Source organism: Pseudophryne corroboree, chromosome 7, assembly GCF_028390025.1.
Source record: "Pseudophryne corroboree isolate aPseCor3 chromosome 7, aPseCor3.hap2, whole genome shotgun sequence".
Classification (NCBI taxonomy): Eukaryota; Metazoa; Chordata; class Amphibia; order Anura; family Myobatrachidae; genus Pseudophryne; species Pseudophryne corroboree.
Genome location: NC_086450.1, coordinates 165,269,500 through 165,290,934, shown reverse-complemented (window position 1 = coordinate 165,290,934; position 21,435 = coordinate 165,269,500). Strand labels below are relative to the sequence as shown.

Sequence of the window (21,435 nt, the reverse complement as noted above, 5' to 3'; positions counted from 1 at the left end):
TTGGACTTCTCCTCCGGGAGAAACCCTTTTTTCTTGTTCTGTGTCCAGAACCATACCCAGGAACAGTAGACGCGTCGTAGGAACCAGCTGCGACTTTGGAATATTCAGAATCCAGCCGTGCTGTTGTAGCACTTCCCGAGATAGTGCTACTCCGACGAACAACTGCTCCCTGGACCTCGCCTTTATAAGGAGATCGTCCAAGTACGGGATAATTATTTCGGCCATTACCTTGGTAAATACCCTTGGTGCCGGGGACAGACCAACGGCAACGTTGGAATTGGTAATGACAAACCTGTACCACAATTTTGAGGTACTCCTGGTGAAGAGGGTAAATAGGGACATGCAGGTAAGCATCCTTGATGTCCAGTGACAACATGAAATTCTCCAGGCTTGCAATAATCGCCCTGAGCGATTCCACTTTGAACTTGAACCTTCGTATATAAGTGTTCAAGGATTTCAATTTTAGAATGGGTCTCACCGAACCATCTGGTTTCGGTACCACAAACATTTTGGAATAGTAACCCCGGTCTTGTAGAAGGAGGGGTACCTTGATTTCACCTGCTGGAAGTACAGCTTGTGAATTGCCGCCAGTACTACCTCCCTTTCTCCGAGGGCAGCAGGCAAGGCTGATGTGAGGTAACGGCGAGGGGGAGTCGCCTCGAACTCCAGCTTGTATCCCTGTGATACTACTTGCAGAACCTAGGGATCCACCTGTGGGCAAGCCCACTGGTCCCTGCAGTTCCCGAGACGCGCCCCCACCGCACCTGTCTCCACCTGTGGAGCCCCAGCGTCATGCGGTGGACTCAGAGGAAGCGGGAGAAGATTTTTGATCCTGGGAACTGGCTGTCTGGTGCAGCTTTTCCCTTCTTCCCTTGTCTCTGTGCAGAAAGGAAGCGCCTTTGACCCGCTTGCTTTTCTGAAGCCGAAAGGACTGTACCTGAAAATACGGTGCTTTCTTAGACTGTGAGGAAACCTGAGGTAAATTTTTTCTTCCCAGCTGTTGCTGTGGATACGAGGTCCCAGAGACCATCCCCAAACAATTCCTCACCCTTATAAGGCAGAATCTCCATGTGCCTTTTAAAGTCAGCATCACCTGTCCACTGCCGGGTCTCTAATACCCTCCTGGCAGAATGGACATTGACTTAATTCTGGATGCCAGCCGGCAAATATCCCTCTGTGCATCCCTCATATATAAGACGACGTCTTTAATATGCTCTATGTTAGCAAAATATTATCTCTGTCTAGGATATTAATATTGACAGGGTATCAGACCACGCTGCAGCAGCACTATTCATGCTGAGGCAATTGCAGGTCTCAGTATAGTACCTGAGTGTGTATATACAAACTTCAGGATAGCCTCCTGCCTTTTATCAGCAGGCTCCTTCAAAGTGGCCGTATCCTAAGACGGCAGTGCCACCTTTTTTGACAACCGTGTGAGCGCCTTATCCACCCTAGGGGATATCTCCCAACGTGACCTATCCTCTGGCGGGAAAGGGTACGCCATCAGTAACTTTTTAGAAATTACCAGTTTCTTATCGGGAGAACCCACGCTTCTTTACACACTTCATTCACTCATCTGATGGGGGAACAAAACACTGGCTGCTTTTTCTCCCCAAAAATAAAACCCTTTTTATGTGGTACTTGGGTTCATGTCAGAAATGTGTAACACATTTTTCATTGCCGAGATCATGTAACGGATGTTCCTAGTGGATTGTGTATATGTCTCAACCTCGTCGACACTGGTGTCGACATCTGTGTCTGCCATCTGAGGTAACGGGCGTTTTTTGAGCCCCTGATGGCCTTTGAGACGCCTGGGCAGGCGCGGGCTGAGAAGCCGGCTGTCCCACAGCTGTTACGTCATCCAGCCTTTTATGTAAGGAGTTGACATTGTCGGTTAATACCTTCCACCTATCCATCCACTCTGTCGGCCCCACAGGGGGCGACATCCCATTTATCGGCCTCTGCTCCGCCTCCACGTAACCTTCCTCATCCAACATGTCGACACAGCCGTACCGACACACCGCACACACACAGGGAATGCTCTGACTGAGGACAGGACCCCACAAAGTCCTTTGGGGAGACAGAGAGAGAGTATGCCAGCACACACCAGAGCGCTATATAATGCAGGGATTAACACTATAACTGAGTGATTTTTCCCCAAATAGCTGCTTGTATACACATATTGCGCCTAAATTTAGTGCCCCCCCTCTCTTTTTAACCCTTTGAGCCTGAAAACTACAGGGGAGAGCCTGGGGAGCTGTCTTCCAGCTGCACTGTGAAGAAAAAATGGCGCCAGTGTGCTGAGGGAGTTAGCCCCGCCCCTTTTTCGGCGGACTTTTCTCACGCTTTTTTCTGGAATTCTGGCAGCCCTGGGACTATATATTGTGATGATTTGCCAGCCAAGGTGTTTATATTACTGCTCAGCCCCCCCCCCCCCCCCCCCCCCAAGCGCCCTGCACCCATCAGTGACCGGAGTGTGAGGTGTGCATGAGGAGCAATGGCGCACAGCTGCAGTGCTGTGCGCTACCTAGTTGAAGACCGAGGTCTTCTGCCGCCGATTTTCCGGACCACTTCTTGCTTCTGGCTCTGTAAGGGGGACGGCGGCGCGGCTCCGGGACCGAACGATCGAGGTCGGGTCCTGTGTTCGATCCCTCTGGAGCTAATGGTGTCCAGTAGCCTAAGAAGCCCAAGCTATCTCCAGTCAGGTAGGTTCGCTTCTTCTCCCCTTAGTCCCTCGCTGCAGTGAGTCTGTTGCCAGCAGATCTCACTGTGAAATAAAAAACCTAAAATATACTTTCTTTCTAGGAGCTCAGGAGAACCCCTAGTGTGCATCCAGCTCAGCCGGGCACAAGATTCTAACTGAGGTCTGGAGGAGGGTCATAGTGGGAGGAGCCAGTGCACACCAGGTAGTCCTAAAGCTTTCTTTGGTTGTGCCCAGTCTCCTGCGGAGCCGCTATTCCCCATGGTCCTTACGGAGTCCCAGCATCCACTTAGGACGTCAGAGAAATAAATAAATATAAAAAGACTAAAGGTGCATACACACGGAGCGATATAACTGAGCGATTTTGACTATATAGTCAAAATCGCTCAGAAAGTTAGTGCATATCTCTCCATGTGTACACAGCCAGCGATAGTGATGCGCATCCCCGCCAGATCGCTATCGCTGCTAAAAATAGACTGTGCAGGCAAGTCAATTTTGGCTAGGTCGCTGGAAAAGAAAAAGCACCCCTTTGCTTAAATGAGTTAGCCAAAATCGCCCATAGCCAAAATCGCTGGTAAAGTTAGTCAAAATCTCCTACAGCCAGTTCAAGGGAAAACGCTCAGTCAAAATCTCTCAGTCAAAATCTCTCCGTGTGTATACACCTTAATTCAGCAGGGAACCCTGGTTAAAAAAAAACCCTCACAACCTACAGATGTGAATATAAACAAATAAATACATATATTTGTATATTTACATTTGTCTCAAATTTGATCTGAGACTGGAATAATGTACCCAACAGCTACACGTTGGGCGGCTTAACAGGCACTACAGTTTAGCAAAGGTACATTTTCCGTATGTCACCACATTAATGTGACCTTTATAGTCCACATAAAAGGAACATCAACATTGATCCCATTTATCAAAGTGTTTATTCCATATTTTACTGTTGTACCCCTTTCACACACTAATCCCAGGCCAGAGACGGCTTAATAAACCCAGGTCGTGTGCCTGTGTGAATGGTTCATGCCGGATTATGTGACCCGGGTTCACGTCCCTGGTCATGACCTGGCTATTATGGCTGCTAATGTACATTGCAAAAACCAATTTCTGAAAAACAAGATGGTGTCATAGGTGCGTTTGCCCGCCACTTACTACCTTTAGCATTTTAGAATGTGGCATAAGTTATTTCTCATATGTAGATACTATAAAATTGTATAAGGAGAAAGTGCATGAAGAATGTACGCAAGTTTTATGCACCAGCTATTTCACTGTAGGAATTTGTACTACATTCTATAGTCATTTTAGGCAATTCACAAAAAAGTGTTTGTTCCTTTTTAAACTCATGTATTACACTCCTTTTCTGTATTGTGGACTTCAGTAAGCTCTATATATGTATATACTAACTTACTACACTCACCTGTATAAATAGTGTGCCTTCATGTCTTGTGAAATGGCACTTATCTCCCCATATACACATACAAACAATGCTAACACTCAGCCACAGGTGAAAGCTCCTCACTCATTTAAACTATTTCCAAAACAAGTTTCTCTTACTGTGTGAAAACTACCTCCCTCTGATATGCGCAAAGTTACACTTTAGTGTCCAGGCTGCAATATCTAGCAGGGGGTTATACGGAACAGGTTAGCTGAGGGGACAAGCACCATGTTACCCTTGTTCCTGTCTGAAATGTTTGCCCACAAACACCATGTATAAATGCTGCTAGCATGAATAGACGGAGTCTAGGCAGAAATACAGTACTATAGTCCCCCATAGTGAGAGCAGACTGGAGCCTCTCTTATGTCATACAGAAGTAGCATTTTTCTTCTTCATAAAAGCAGCATAATGTCCAGCAACTATAATGATAGAGTAAGTAATGTAAGGTGATTTGAGTCCATTCATTTAACAACCACCCAAAAGGTCTTTCAAATTGCTGCACAAATGCAAGGCTTTAGGCTAAAACATGTATGAACAAGAAGAACCCTGAAAACATTGGAAAGAGTCACAACCAGAAAAAAGGGAGAACCACAGTCACAATACTACTAAAAAAAAAGCATAAGTGGTTACAGATTTCTAGACAAAAAAGACAAAACACACCCTTTTCAGTACTAGAGGACAACCAATATTTAGCACAAAGTAAACAAGAGACCAGGCATAAATGCCAACCAAATTACTCATATAGTTTTTGCTTTCTAGTGTGAAAATATACTTATGAATACAAATAAGCAGAATACACAGTAAATCTCTTAGAGTAAAATTAAACGTCCATTCTCCTTTCTGTAGTGGATATGCACAAGGGAAAGGTCAATGGACCAGCAATACAACTAGTCCACACAATGAACCCCCACACTGGTATACAATTCCTTACCAGCTAAGGCCCCGAATCATCAGAACACCATAAAGAAGATAACACAGCGGGCATTATGCTACTATGTCCTACATTCTCTACCACTTCCGACACACAGAACTGAAGCCTCAAACTAAAGTTAGGCTAGCCATGATGACGAGGTATCACTTTACCTGCTATGTTACATATTTATTGGGCCAATCTCACACCTTGTACCAATGCACATTCAAATTGTCACATTCGCTTACATTGCCCGTCATGAAGTCTGTTGAATATTACAATGCACAAGCTCCCTAACCTGACCCAGCAGGTTCTACATACTGTCATTCTGCCAGAATACAAAACCACGACAGTCCTCTGTACTATACTATGACACGCAGATATTAATCATTGCATCAACTAACCAAATTGCTCATTTACCGGTAGCATTTATTATGATACATCACAAAGTGCTTCTTGTGACATTAACATATGTTACTCACTGTACCTACAATATGTTGCCCATTAAAATCTAGAACATAGTTACGACTACACAGTTCTATACAAATACTTTATTTTATTTTTTATAGATATTTCTGTAAGAAAAAGTGAGGAAACATACAAATACTAAGGTGGGCACACCTTGAAATGAAAAGTATAATTACAATTAACTTTTATTTAACTTTAACTATTTATCAAAGTTGGCTGGTTTAAACCAAATAACTTCTTTAGAAAAAACTATTTTTATTATGCTGTGACTACAGGCATGGCACCAACACTTCTTAAACAAGAAAAGCTTACTACACTAAAAGAATTTGTGTTTTTATTCAAAATGTTTAATAGCAGTGGAATGCCCAGTGCTAATGCTTAACTTATTTTCTATTTCATCTATGAGTAGTATTATTATTATCCTTTATTTATATAGCGCCACAAGGGTTCCGTGGCACCTAACAAAGTACATAAATAAAACAAGAACAGTGACTTACAGTACAAGACAATAAAGAACAAGTGCAACGTATATAAACATTTCTGCAGCAATGGCATGACACTGATATATAAGCATCAGGGTGGCTAAAACAGAGGGCTAGGTGCCGTGGTAAGGAGTATAGTGTAGATTCAGAAGATAGTCTTATGCTGGGTACACACTGATAGATATATCTGCAGATCAATTGATCTGCAGATATATCGATGGACGGATCGGGCAGTGTGTTGTGCATACTGACGTCATGAACTGGGCGGGCGTGTGCACACGCCCGCCCAGTTCAGCTGTCAATCACCGCCGGCTGCCGCAGCATGTGTATTGGCGATTGGCTGGTCGCCCGTACACACACAGCGATGCGCCAATATATCGTTAGATATAGTCCGTTGGCTGTGCTGCAGGGCCAACGCGATATGTCTGTGAACGATGAAGTTCACAGACATATTGTCCATACACACTGGCCAACGGACCAGCGATATATCAGCCGTTCAACAGAATGGCCGATATATCGGCCAGTGTGTACGGGCCTCAAGGCCCCTTTTCCACTTGGAGGAGGGGATGGGGGTAGCGAGGTGAAATGCGTGTAAAGAGACCCGTATGAGTGCCTAAACAGGTCTTTGCACGCTTGCGCCCATTACTTTAGTCGGGTTTAGGTGTTTTGCGCACCTAAACCCGAGTGTAATGGGCATGATCAGCGCGATAAGTGGGGGCATTTGAATATCTCCCTGCAATCTCCCGTCACTTTAGACGGGAGATCGGGGGTTCCCTCTTAATGTTAGAAAGCATTAAAACATGGTTGATCAAGATTTCTAATACATGGTTCCATTTTTCATGAAAATATGAATGCAAAAAAAATATACACTGCTCAAAAAAATAAAAGGAACTCTAAAATAACACATCCTAGATCTGAATGAATGAAATATTCTTATTAAATACTTTGGGGTCGATTCTATTCGGCAACTAATGAATAGCGCCGGGAATTAGCTCCCGACGCTATTCAATTCAGCAACTAATTACCTGCAATTGTCGGGAATTGTTCTCTCATCCCCGGGGGATGAGAGAAGAAAGGCGACAAAAGTGCTACCTCGCGGCCGGCGCGAGGCTGATTCTGTCGGGAATCAGCCTCGCGCCGGGGAGTTAAGTCGGAGAATGCCCGTTCTCCCGACAATTCAACCTGTTTTGTCGGCGAGAACGGGCCATCGCCGACGTAACTAGTTGCTGAATTGAATAGCGTCGGGAGCTAATTCCCGGCGCTATTCATTAGTTGCCGAATAGAATCGACCCCTTTGTTCTTTACATAGTTGAATGTGCTGACAACAAAATCACACAAAAATTATCAATGGAAATCAAATTTATTAACCCATGGAGGTCTGGATTTGGAGTCATGCTCAAAATTAAAGTGGAAAAACACACTACAGGCTGATCCAACTTTGATGCAATGTCCTTAAAACAAGTCAAAATGAGGTACAGTAGTGTGTGTGGCCTCCACGTGCCTGTATGACCTCCCTACAACGCCTGGGCATGCTCCTGATGAGGTGGCGGATGGTCTCCTGAGGGATCTCCTCCCAGACCGGGACTAAAGCATCCGCCAACTCCTGGACAGTCTGTGGTGCAACAAGGGTTGGTGGATGGAGCGAGACATGATGTCCCAGATGCGCTCAATTGGATTCAGGTCTGGGGAACAGGCGGGCCAGTCCATAGCATCAATGCCTTCGTCTTGCAGGAACTGCTGACACACTCCAGCCACATGAGGTCTAGCATTGTCTTGCATTAGGAGGAACCCAGGGCCAACCGCACCAGCATATGGTCTCACAAGGGGTCTGAGGATCTCATCTCGGTACCTAATGGCAGTCAGGCTACCTCTGGCGAGCACATGGAGGGCTGTGCGGCCCCCCAAAAATTCCACCCCACACCATTACTGACCCACTGCCAAACCGGTCATGCTGGAGGATGTTGCATGCAGCAGAACGTTCTCCTTGGCGTCTCCAAACTCTGTCACGTCTGTCACATGTGCTCAAGTGAGAACCTGCTTTCATCTGTGAAGAGCACAGGGCGCCAGTGGCGAATTTGCCAATCTTGGTGTTTTCTGGCAAATGCCAAACATCCTGCACGGCGTTGGGCTGTAAGCACAACCCCCACCTGTGGACGTCGGGCCCTCATACCACCCTCATGGAGTCTGTTTCTGATCGTTTGAGTAGACACATGCACATTTGTGGCTTGCTGGAGGTCATTTTGCAGGGCTCTGGCAGTGCTCCTCCTGTTCCTCCGTGCACAAAGGCGGAGGTAGCGGTCCTGCTGCTGGGTTGTTGCCCTCCTACGGCCTCCTCCACATCTCCTGATGTACTGGCCTGTCTCCTGGTAGCGCCTCCATGCTCTGGACACTACGCTGACAGACACTGCAAACCTTCTTGCCACAGCTCGCATTGATGTGCCACCCTGGATGAGCTGCACTACCTGAGCCACTTGTGTGGGTTGTAGGGAGGTCATACAGGCACGTGGAGGCCACACACACTACTGAGCCTCATTTTGACTTGTTTTAAGGACATTACATCAAAGTTGGATCAGCCTGTAGTGTGTTTTTCCACTTTAATTTTGAGTGTGACTCCAAATCCAGACCTCCATGGGTTAATAAATTTGATTTCCATTGATAATTTGTGTGTGATTTTGTTGTCAGCACATTCAACTATGTAAAGAACAAAGTATTTAATAAGAATATTTCATTCATTCAGATCTAGGATGTGTTATTTTAGTGTTCCCTTTATTTTTTTTGAGCAGTGTATATTTTTTGGTTTGTTTATTTTCAAACTGTTTTTCCCAAACCTACTCTTTACCTAATACCCCTTTTCCACTAGCTCAAAAAACATGGGTAAATGCACGGGGGCGCGCATTTACCCGTGTTTTTTGCAAGTGGAAAAGGGTCAACCCGGATCAAGTGACCCGTGAATCCTACCCGGCTATCTACCTGGGTAGGACACGGGAATGATCCGGGTAGGGTTGTAGTGTAAACGGGAGCCGTGTCGATGCGACACGGCTCCCATTTACACTGTATGGAAGGCCGGCGCTGGGAGATCATGTGATCTCCCTGCGCCGCCCCTGCCGCGTCACTAGAAGCGTCATCAACCCGGCATATGCCGGGTTGTGACTGCTGATGGGAAAGGGGCTGAGCACGGGTCGCAGCAGGGGGCAGCTCCCGTGTCAGGCTCCCGGGTGCGACCCGTGCTCGTAAGTGGAAAAGGGGTATAAGGAGTATGTAAAGGCACTAAGGACAGATTGTGTAAAGGTTGATTTAAACTGATCTGTTTTAGTGCAGCAATAAATGCCCCTATATCCTAGAGCCGAAGCACTATGACTAATTTTTCTCCCTGAAACACTATAGGAGAAATTCAATCAATTCAGAGGAACACTTAGGAACCGACAGGTTGTTACTGGTACAAAACACTGCTTATTTTTGATTGCATATCATGCAGTGGTGATGCTTTGTGCACTGTACTAACCAGGAAATGTGTGCAGAAGGACATTGCACTTAAGGGTATCTCCCTACATAGCTAACCAATAAGTAGCTGTATTAGTAGCAATTAGCTAACAGTATTAGTTAGAGCCTATATCAGAGCTAGACCAAAATCAGTCCCACAGTTTTACTCCTGGAAACTACTTTTTACCACATTGGTATGATCCCTAATTGTTAAGACTCCACAGCTGCTAGTGACGAGAGAGTCAAGCTGCTACATTACATAGCATTGTCATGCTTACCCTCATTTCCATATCGGAGGCGATCTGTGTGCTCTGATCGGGTGCCCATTGCTGTATATGCGCCTTTTAGCTGCGAACAGAGGCTAATACTATCTAAAACCCTGGTTAAGGTGCCTAAACCATGGACTTTGCACACATTTCTTCTCATACCTCAGGAGGCTAATGGGCGTCTAAAAGGAGCAACAATTGAATTGCTCCATTTTGTGCCCCCTAGTGGTAGCCACAAGGGGAAAACAATTGAAATGGGGGTGAGGGGGACTTCACAGAGTGGTACACTATGAAGTGGTGGGGTTGGGGCACACCACGGTGTGGCACACTATGAATTGGGGGGCACCACGATGTTGCATACTATGAATTGGGGGCATACTATAAACTGAGATCCCTAGTGTAGTGTGTGCATGCTATGTATTTAGGGCAAACTGTGTGAAATACTGTAAACTGTGCACCAGAGATGGGGACTGAAGGTGCATGTGTGGTGTTTTCATGTGATGTGGGGAAGTTTGAGGGTACTGAAGGGGCATGTGGGGTCGTCTGAAGGGCACTGATGGGGCATTTGTGGCGGTCCATACAAGTTTTCATATGTTTTTGGTTAAGGAAACAAGACATCCATGTGGACGGAGACTCACAGGCTATCTCCAAGTAAAACCACATAGCTGTGCAAGAATTTGGCATAGAGACTGTGGATTTACCAAAACAAAGAGACAAAATAAATAAATAAAATAAATAAACACAGCAAAGTTGTATATTTGGAATGTGGATCACAAGATACAACTCTAATTCAGAATACAAAAAAAGTATATACAGTATTTGCCATCACAACAAAATCATAGCCGTTGTATTACTTAACTAAACGGTGTAACTAAAATAACTGAAGTAGTTGCACTAAAACGCATCTTTCCAGCACATAGTCTATCCCATCTTAGTAGGGTAAAGCTTTTCTATTACTAACATTCTGGAGACACACAAAAAACAAATCTCATTGACAGGTGTAGAATTTCTAAGGTAACAAATATTCCGTACAAATTATTATTATTATCCTTTATTTATATGGCTCCATAAGGGTTCCGCAGCGCCCAATTACAGAGTACATATGCACATAATCAAAACAGGAAAACAGTGACTGACAGTTGATGACAATTTAGGACAAGTACAGGGTAACTAAGCATAACTACACCAGTAAATGACAGAGAAGTTCCAGGTGGCCAAAAAACTGCTTGATTTGGGCAGTTGAGGATTATTAAAGTAAGAAAAGGATAAGCACATGAGGGAAGAGGGCCCTACTCGTGAGAGCTTACAATCTAAGGGGAGGGGTAGACAGACAGGGGTGACACAGATGGGGTACATAGAGAGCGTAGAATAGAGGGTTAGGATGAGATTTGGCTGGGTTTGGTAAAGAAATGGGTCTTAAGGTCAGCCGTACTACACCCCTGAACAAGTATTATCCCCTTAATCTAAAATTGGTGGGTAAGGATCTGCACAATAAAGATTTTATGTGAATGAGCATGAGGACCTATACAAGATTCAACACAAAATATTTATTGAGTGGTCTCACCATTCATGACCCCTCCCCCATCATTGAAAGATCATGAGCTTTATTGATTTTGCGGTTCTAAATAAATAACATGAATGTACAAGCACAGGAAATGAGGGCACATACATATTTTCCTAGGTGGCAGTGTAGCTTTAAAGGGGGAATGCAACTGTTTTATGAGGTGCGTTAATTAATGGGTGCCAATAGAGCAATTCAAATGTTTCGGTCACATCAATTAATGTGCTTGTCACACACAAGTAGACGCGGGATTAGCCACCTATAGCAGCTAAACTTGTCTAAAGTTCTGGTTAGGGTGTCCAAACCACAGAGTTTTCGCATATTTCTTCTCGCCACCTCTGGAGGCTGCGAAGAAAAATTTAACCTTCGTCGGCATGACCGCCCAAATGTAGCAACAACTGAATTGCTCCATGAGGGCGCCCATTAGTAAAAGGCGCTGTGAGAACAACTGAACAGCACACTAAGGGGTCAATTCTATTCGGCAACTTAAGAATAGCGCCGGGAATTAGCTCCCAACGCTATTCAATTCAGCTGCTAGTGACCCGCAATTGTCGGGAATTCTTCTCTCATCCCCGGGGGATGAGAGAAGAAACCCGACAAAAGTGCTGCCTCGCGGCCGGCGCGAGGCTGATACTGTCGGGAATCAGCCTCGCGTCGGGGAGTTAAGTCGGAGAATGCCCGTTCTCCTGACAATTCAACCTGTTTAGTCGTCGAGAACGGGACATCGCCGACTTAACTGGAGCTGAACTGAATAGCGCCGGGAGCTAATTAAGTTGTCGAATAGAATTGACCCCTAAGTTATAATTAAGCACAGGCTAAAAGAAATGTTTTACTCTTTGACACTCCCACCCAAATGTTCATATGGCAGATAACCATCAAAAATAGCAACGCAGTTTGTTAATGCTGGAGCTTGCGCTCAAACTATGGGAAAGTTGTTTGCTGCACCCCCTGCTGGGTATCTGAACAAATGAGTACCTGATGGAGCAATTCAATTGTTGCTGCTTGCAGACACCCATTAGTATTCATGACCTCAGAAGACCCTGGTTTAGCCGCTCAAAGCTGCTACACACATCTAAAGCATGGACTTTGCACACATTTCTTCTCACACCTCAGGAGGTTGCAAGAAAAAAATGTGTCTCCCGCAGCTAATTGGTGCCCGAACAGAGCAACAATTTAATTGCTCTGTCGGGTGCCCATAAGTTTAGATGCAGGGAACGCCACAAACAACTGAATCGCCCCCTATGTGTTCACACTATGCAATAATCCAGCTGAGCAGATGATTTTCGACAGGAGCACTCAGGGGTGATTATTGTTCCAAAGGCAGTCGGATTGGATATGACCAGCTGAATGACATGTTGAAACGTTGCACATTTTATATCTTGTATGCATTTCTGATCATTTGGCCGACATTTCTGGCCATAGTTGAATCAAATTTGTGAAGAGCTTTAGGAAAGAAAATGGAACAGAACAATAAATCACTAGTGTGTACACTAAAAATCGGGTGTTCAAGATTGTTTCATTGCTGAGAAAATCATAAAACTTGATTGGATAATGGAGCCAATTCAATATTTTTTTTCCCCCGTGGCTGCCACCAGGAGGCGCAAAACTGAGTCATTTAATTGTTGCTCCGTTTAGACGCCCAGTAGCCGTGGGGCTGAAATTTTTTCTCGCAGAAAAAAATGTGTGGAAAACTGAGCACTTTGGATGTCCAAATTGGAGTTTGAACAGCCAAAGCAGGGGGTTTAGACTGGTTTAATAGTTTTAGGCGACTAAACCTGGTCTGTTTGGGCGCAACATGCATGGGCGCCCAAACATAATTGTTTGAATAGTGACAATTGTTTGGGCGTCTAAAAAGTCCTGTTAAGACAGGATTTTTAGACGCTCAAAACAATTGAATTGGCCACTTTGAGTGAAATCATTCAGGTGTGTACTTTGACTTATACTTGAGCCTTAATGAATCACCAAAGAGAACCATTTACTTACTGGAGGGAATTGGAGGGACCAGATGTTCAAAGGCAGGATGAGCTGGGCATCAGCAATTCTGGGTATACACTGCCAGATAAAATGCCTGTCAGACTGACAGGCATTTTATCTGACAGGCTGCAGATATCATGACTATATACTATGAGATGGCTACAGTGTATGGCCATCCATATCTGCATTCCTCCCCTAGGCAGGAGACATTTCCCCATTCCTCTGCTGTGAAAGAACAGGGCCACGGTGGTTTATATGCTGCCTGACGTGGCTGACTTTCAACTTAGAAAATATTACATTGGATGGACATGCTGGAAGAACTGGCACGCCCAACCAATCAATATTTTCAGATCGCTCGTCTGCATACAGGGGGTAATTCCAAGTTGATCGCAGCAGGAATTTTTTTTAGCAGTTGGGCAAAACCAAGTGCACTGCAGGGGGGGCAGATATAACATTTGCAGAGAGAGTTAGATTTGGGTGGGTTATTTTGTTTCTATGCAGGGTAAATACTGGCTGCTTTATTTTTACACTGCAATTTAGATTGCAGATTGAACACACCACACCCAAATCTATCACTCTCTGCACATGTTATATCTGCCTCCCCTGCAGTGCACATGGTTTTGCCCAATTGCTAACAAACTTGAAGCTGCGATCAACTCAGAATTACCCCCACAATGTACAATAATCTGGGTGGCCTATCAATATTGGTCTTATCACCCAGGTAATTGTAGAGTGTATGTCCAGCTTTAGACATCTAAACAACAGATTTAACAACTCTCAAACCGTAAATAAAAAGTAAACTTACCTGAGAAGCAGTGATAAAGAGTGACAGGTACCAGCAGATGTAGAATGTATCAGATAAATCCAGTCCTAACGCTCATCAGATAATTCACATACTGGGGGGTGGTTCAGAGGTGGACACAGGTAAAGCATTGGGAGCTTACATCTGCACATGCGTTCTTATGTTTACCACCAGAGGAAGCTTATCAAAATTGTATGTAGATCCACGGGCATTGTCACGTGGACATTCTGCGCCTGCCAGAACACGCCATCAGTGGATTTGCACCGCAGGCAGTGACCGTCTCAATAGGATGCCCATCAGCTTCGGCATTAGCATAAAGTTGCTGTAATGAATGTGACTGTGTCCACCTCTGAAACATCCCCACTATCTCTCCAACACTACTGGCCCCCAAAACAGATGTGCAGGATAAAACATTTTAAAAATGATCAAGTTTATTATAAACCTCAAAGAAACCAATCAAGTGATCATCAAAAGCTAGTAGCACAAGGGTTCCTGGTCTGTGAGGATCCATATTACACTATGTATCGGTAAAAGGCTGCAACTAAACATCCATGTACTCTGCAGGAGCGAGCAGACAAGAATATTTGAATCAGCGATTGCATGCTTGGAATAAAGAACAGGCATCACTATGTACCACTGGTAAAAGGGCAGATGCCACACTAGTATGTTGATTATATTTTTCCACTATATTTTGTAACAAATGTTCTATTTGGGCAGGTCTATCTTTACCTTCTGTTTGAGGTCACTGGGCATGATTCAATTCTGAGAGAGTTGAATAGCGCTGGGAATTAGCTCCCGAGGCTATTCAATACAGCGCCCTGTGACACCTTGACGACAGAAATCCAACAAAAGTGCTGATGCATTGCTGATTTCTGCCCTTACCGCCCTAAACACCTTGCTTAGTCCGGGAGAATGGGCATTCTCCAACTTACATTGTACTGAATAGAACTGGGATCTAGCATTGAATCGTGCCCAGTGTATGTAACTTGGTTGTGTTATGATCCCTCTCCATGTACACCACTGCATAATAGTTTAGCACTTTATAGGAGAGATAATACAATATATAAAAAATATGTATGAAAATACTATGTAAACAAGCACGTGATCAGAAAGAAATAATGGCAATTTACGAACAATAACAGAAGCCTTTGCAAACTACAAATGAACGCTCCTTGTGTATTTGCACTCTGCTCTAAACGTAGAATATTTGGCTGTTTTCCACCATAGGAAATATTGATTCCGATTCAAAGACTGATGCCATTTAAACTAGAGTATAAAAAGAATCTGGTAATAAATATGCATGACTATGCTGCAATGCAGTTTTCCAAAAAGTATTTTGTAGGGTCTGCACCATAAAAACATATGAAGAAGAGTACATAGCCAAGTCACTCCAGTACAGTACATAAACTGCCTAAAAACATCCCCTCATGGCTACTACCTAATGACTGTGATATGTACAGACATTCTATGTAGCCCACTAGTCCCTGATCAGACGTCAAGGTCTTTTCACTTACTTGACCTGACCCTCCTACCATGGGCTTGCCTACCGATTGGCCTCTGCATAAACATTTAATTCTGCTTTCACCACAAAATATACAATCCTACAAAGTTGTAATAGGGAACTTTAAAACCCAATGTTTCTCATTTAAGTTTACCAATAGTAATGCACAAGCCTATTATGGTATAATGGGACACTTGTGAGGCCCTGGAAAAAAATAATGCCATAACATTTTTTTTTAAATGGTCAAGTTTGGAAACCAGGACCGTAGACACACTATTTGATTGTGATGCATGTGCTGTTTATTTTATCTACAACAAGTAATGTAGCTATAGAATCACAGAGTGGAATTTAATTAAGCGAAAATAACACAAAGTGCCATTCTGCCAGTATCGCCAGTTTCCCTCGCAACCCATAAAGATGAGAAGGAAAACGAGCAATGATGGCCTTACCGTTTATAGCCGAAGTGTGTGTAGCCAAGTGGCACATTGCGTTGAATTTAATTCCCCCCACAATGTACTTTTTTACAATTCTATTAACATAGCTAGGATACGAGCCTCTACAATTAGGAACAAATCACTCGGGGATTGCACTTCATCAATGATGTTTCACTGTAAATAAAACTGTAGAAGACACTATTTACACATTAAGGGGCCGATTCAATTGTTTTAGGCATCTAAAAATCAGGTCAAAATTTGACTTTTTTTTTTTTTTTTTAGACGCCCAAACAATTGTCACTATTCATTGTGTTGGAGCGCCCATGCAAAATGCGCATGTTGCACCCAAACAGACAGGGTTTAGATGCCTAAACGGCTACACTCAACTACACTGCCTGCTTTGGCCATCCAAAAGGAACAAAGTGCTGAGTTTGCACACTTTTTCTGGCACCTCAGGAGGGCATCTAAACGGAGCAACAACTGAATTGGGCTGTTTTGCGCCCCCTGGTGGTAGCCACGTGGATAAACAACTGAATCGCCCCCTAAAAGTACAAAAGATATCCCTATAGATTGCAAGCTTGCGAGCAGGGCCTTCCAACCTCTATGACTGTTTGTTATTAATCAGTTTTGTTTTGTCATTGTTTCCTCCAACTGCAAAGCCCAACAGAATTTGCTGCGCTATATAAGAAATGGTTAATAAATAACATACCTTGTTTACTAGACAAGAAAGAAAGTGCTTCTATTTCACATACTGTATCAACTGTACATTCTGCGTTTCAGGAAGTGAGGAATGCACAAGGTCTACTACAAGCCACCATGTAAAACCTCAATTTTACTTGTGGTAGACTACACCAATCATTAAGTACAACATGAAAATACTGGAAGTCCAACTTTCTATACCACCACATTATGCAATAAAACCTCTCGTGACGAGTGATCACTTGTGCAGGAAGGAACTTGTGTGATTCCCATCATTACAGGACGGATTGGGCTTTTAGACTGGCGAGCACAAGCCTTGGTTCATCCCCGATTAAACACTTATGCATTTAAAGAAGCAAAGTAACAAAAATGTAAATTGATAAGATTTAGCTTTGCAATTTAAACAAAGCTTGTTGGCTTCCATCTGGTTCACCGCTTGCAGAACCTGCACTTTCACAGAACAGCACTGCCACGCTGAATCAATACCACTATAGACAGCAAACTTAACTCCCCCTATTTAATAACCACAAGGAAACTGATCTATTCAGCAGAGCTCCCTACCACGTGAAAGCTTTATAAGTACAGCTGAATGTGCGCATTTAGTGAACAATACCGAACCTAACTAACCGTGGGTGAGCAAGGAGCATCAGTGCTGAATGGCACTGGCTGTGCCACAGTCACACCACACCAATGAAGCAGAACACGTTCCGCTGACTGGAAGGGAAAGACAAATGACACATTAAACATTCTGATGGCTTCTGTTAGCAAACACCATAGTCTTTCAGTTCTGCCACTGTACAGTGTTCTATAAGCTCAACAGAGGCCTGCAGCACAAGCACACAAGCCAAGCATATGCAGCTTGCCATCTACCAGCAAATAAACGTCATTTAAGATGTCAGCTCTTTAAGTGTGAGAACCAGACGTCAGCTTAATAGAGAAACTGGCATCAAAAAGACCCTAACTGGACAGTGACTTCGAACACAGTCAGGATTTTAATACCACAGCATTCGTATTAGCCACTGTGTTCACAAATAAATCCACTTCATACATGAAATATTGCCATCTGAATGTGCCACTAAAGACATTTTAGAACATGGAAAGATTTGTTATTGGTATGTGACTAGCATACCAACGTGTGACACTGTAATTGTGTGCTGCATTTTGTGTATAGGACTAATTTTGCAAAGTAGATAATATTAGGAAAACAGACGCGAGAGGGGAAAAAATCCCCCACACACTCCTTTGGCGAATGTCACCTTCCCATTACGTGAGAAATGCAACTGCAGCAACATATCTGTCACCGGGAGGATTTGTGCTACATGTTTGCCTATAGCCAGCCACCTGCTTAAACCACTTAGAGCTAGATGCTTTATCAAACGTTAAACTTACAGCTGCTTTTAACGTCTACTATTTGGGCATTCCAGGCATTTATCCATTACTTGCACTAATACACATGCACATTACTTGCATGTCAACCTCAGCAAAAGGAAAAAAAAATGGCCACATCAGAAGAGCCAGACAGCCAATAAAGGCAGTGTACTGCACATGGAGCTCTGTCCTGAAATGCTCTACCATTAGCCACATGACCAGCGACCAGAGAGTTAATGCTGTGCGCTCCAAAGTGCTCATTCCAGCCTGGCAGGATCCCTCTATCCCTCCCAGCCAGCATGAAGAATGCAGGCTCACCTGGTGTAAATCCAATGGAGTGCATTATACCATTACAAAAAAAAAAAAAACAATGTTCTGAAATATCAACAGTGTGAGCACAAAACATACTCAATGTAGAGCCCCACATAAAATTTAAGTATCCTCAGTCTAAGCTAAAGCAGGATCCCTAAGAAAATGTGATATACAGTATATTAACAGAACACAGCACACAACACATACAAGTAACAGATGTAGCAAATATATGCACATCAGATAAATGTACCCAAGATCATTGATCACGCATGATCTAGTCATACACAGCAATAGCAAATGGACATCTATTACAGAGAAACATGCACCCCAGCCAAACTCGATGCAGATCTCCAAACACAGAAATCCAGGTACCCCAATTACACCCAACGCAGACCTCCAATAACAGCAACCTCTATGGAAATACATATTATTTACCGGCGGACGGGATGCCGGCTGTCAGGTATCCTCAACTCGACAGCCGGCATTTTAACTGCAACCCATAAAGACATCCAATGCAGACCTATCACAGCAACCCAAATGTACAAGATGTAGTCTGATCTCCAGTCACAGTTCCCCCAAATGTACAAGATGCAAATCTCCCCTCACAGCTCCCACAAATGTACAAGATGCAGATCTCCCCTCACGGCTCCCCCAAATGTACAAGATGCAGATCTCCCCTCACAGCTGCCCCAAATGTACAAGATGCAGATCTCCCCTCACGGCTCCCCCAAATGTACAAGATGCAGATCTCCCCTCACAGCTGCCCCAAATGTACAAGATGCAGATCTCCCCTCACAGCTCCCCCAAATGTACAAGATGCAGATCTCCCCTCACAGCTCCCCCAAATGTACAAGATGCAGATCTCCCCTCACAGCTCCCCCGAATGTACCAGATGCAAATCTCCCATCACAGCTCCCCCAAATGTACCAGATGCAAATCTCCCATCACAGCTCCCCCAAATGTACAAGATGCAGACCTCCCATAACAGCTCCCCCAAATGTACAAGATGCAGACCTCCTATCATAGCTCCCCCAAATGTACCAGATGCAAATCTCCCATCACAGCTCCCCCAAATGTACAAGATGCAGACCTCCCATCATAGCTCCCCCAAATGTACAAGATGCAGACCTCCTATCATAGCTCCCCCAAATGTACCAGATGCAAATCTCCCATCACAACTACCCCAAATGTACAAGATGCAGACCTCCTGTCATAGTTACCCACTACAGATCACGTAACTGCAATCCAGGTGCCACAAATATCCTCATACCTAGGTAACAGTGGCAGACCACTTATACCCACTGCAGCCCTCACCCTATACTGTATGGAACAAAACAATGTGTGAACCCCAAAACACATCCCAACATAGGAAGACACATTATACACACACACACACATCTGAGCCCTCTACACAGCAGTGTGCAGCCACTAGTACAGGGCAGCGAGCACACATCATGTGTGACACATGTGTGTAGTATGTGCAGTGCTTACCTGACGAGCAGGAGATGAGGAACACGGCAAAGGCCAGCTTAGTGGCGGCTCCCATGTCTCCCGGCCGGAGATAGATCCGCACGGTATAGCAGTAACAGTAATGAGGGTGAGGGTGGTAGGGGAGTCTCCAGCACGTGCACCGGGTCACCAGCCGGAGGGCAGGGTGAGAAGCAGCAGCAGGCGGGAGAGAGGGGCCCCCATGTCCCGGGGGTGGCGGGTAGTACGGAGAATATGAAGGAGGGATGAGACGTCGCGCACACGATGAGGGATCGGGTCAGCGCTCACCACCTCCCGGGACACAGCGGGCGCCGCTCGGCCTATCCTCCCAGTCACTCGCCCCGGAGAGGGAGCTCAGTGTCCGCACTGTGTCTCCGGCCTACAGGGCGCCTCCTTTCGCCGAGTCCGCTCATCGCTGTCCATTCAGCCGCACGGAGACCAAACCAAGATGGCGGCCCCGAACGATTGTTTTTGTTTTCTCGCCTCCTCCTCCGCGACTACAGGCAGGGCGGGGCCAGGCGGCGCGGCGCTAGCGGTGACAGGCAGGGGCAAGCAGCCAATCAGGATCAAGATGGGCGGGGCTGTAGGCGATAAGCAGAGGGGAGAGAGCTGACAGGAGGCGGGATCATTGGTAGGTGGTTGAGTGACGTATGTAAGGGCTTGGTATCGCTGATAGGGAGGAGGTGATAGAGCTGCGCTGTGTGTGTGTGTAGATATAGAGACGCTCTCACACACTACAGGGCAGGCTGCACAGCATAGAGATGCCATATGTACAGCTTGGTACAGAGGGTTCAATCTCTAATGTTATCTCCAGAGCTGCAATAAACTGCTGGGGGCAGAGGGTCCCCATAGTAATAATAATGTTATTTGTATGGAGCTTTTTTCCCAATAGGGCGCAAATAATATTTGCTTTAAAAAGAAAAAAAGATACAAAATAAAAAAAAACTTTTTAAGGATGGAACTATAGGGACATTGGTGAAATGCGTGCATAAATAGTCTTGAGTCTCTTTTTGAAGGATTATAGAGTGGAGGCTTCTTAAACTGCGAGGAAGCGAGTTCTGTAGAGCCGGGCCGAAAAGCTAAAAGCTGGACCCGCAAATGAATTGGAGATTCTAGGCGTTGCTGTAATCAGGGGTGGATTTAGAGGTCAGGCCGCCCCTAGGCACATTAGTGGCCCTGCCCCCACAATCAAGATATTGCTTCCTTCCTTTTGCATCCAGTACAGATACCTCAAGACCACCAAAGCAGCCCCAACCTCACATTACTACCACCGCCTGGTTGTACTGTCCGCTAGTGCCGTCCCTAGGCACGTGCCTCACATGCCTAGCGGGAAATCCACCACTGGCTGTAATCATTTATCTATAGACGCATACCCACAAACTGTACCTTTTTGGCAAATACAGTACCTTTTCTCTAACGTCCTAGTGGATGCTGGGGACTCCGTAAGGACCATGGGGAATAGACGGGCTCCGCAGGAGACTGGGCACTCTAAGAAAGATTTAGTACTACTGGTGTGCACTGGCTCCTCCCTCTATGCCCCTTCTCCAGACCTCA

General features: G+C 44.9%; 1 protein-coding gene across 2 annotated transcripts in view; it reads right to left on the bottom strand.

Moving 5' to 3' along the window:
- Positions 1-20,383, bottom strand: part of ACVR2A (activin A receptor type 2A) — a 110,409-nt gene extending 90,026 nt beyond the window's left edge. Inside the window, exon 1 of one of the 2 annotated variants that reach the window (XM_063933746.1) lies at positions 19,885-20,383. In XM_063933746.1, coding sequence (XP_063789816.1) covers positions 19,885-19,939 — 55 coding nt within the window. In that variant the 5' untranslated portion in view covers positions 19,940-20,383. The remainder of the gene's footprint in view (positions 1-19,884) is intronic. The other variant, XM_063933747.1, reaches the window with a different exon arrangement.
- Between the last annotated feature and the right edge of the window lie 1,052 nt (positions 20,384-21,435).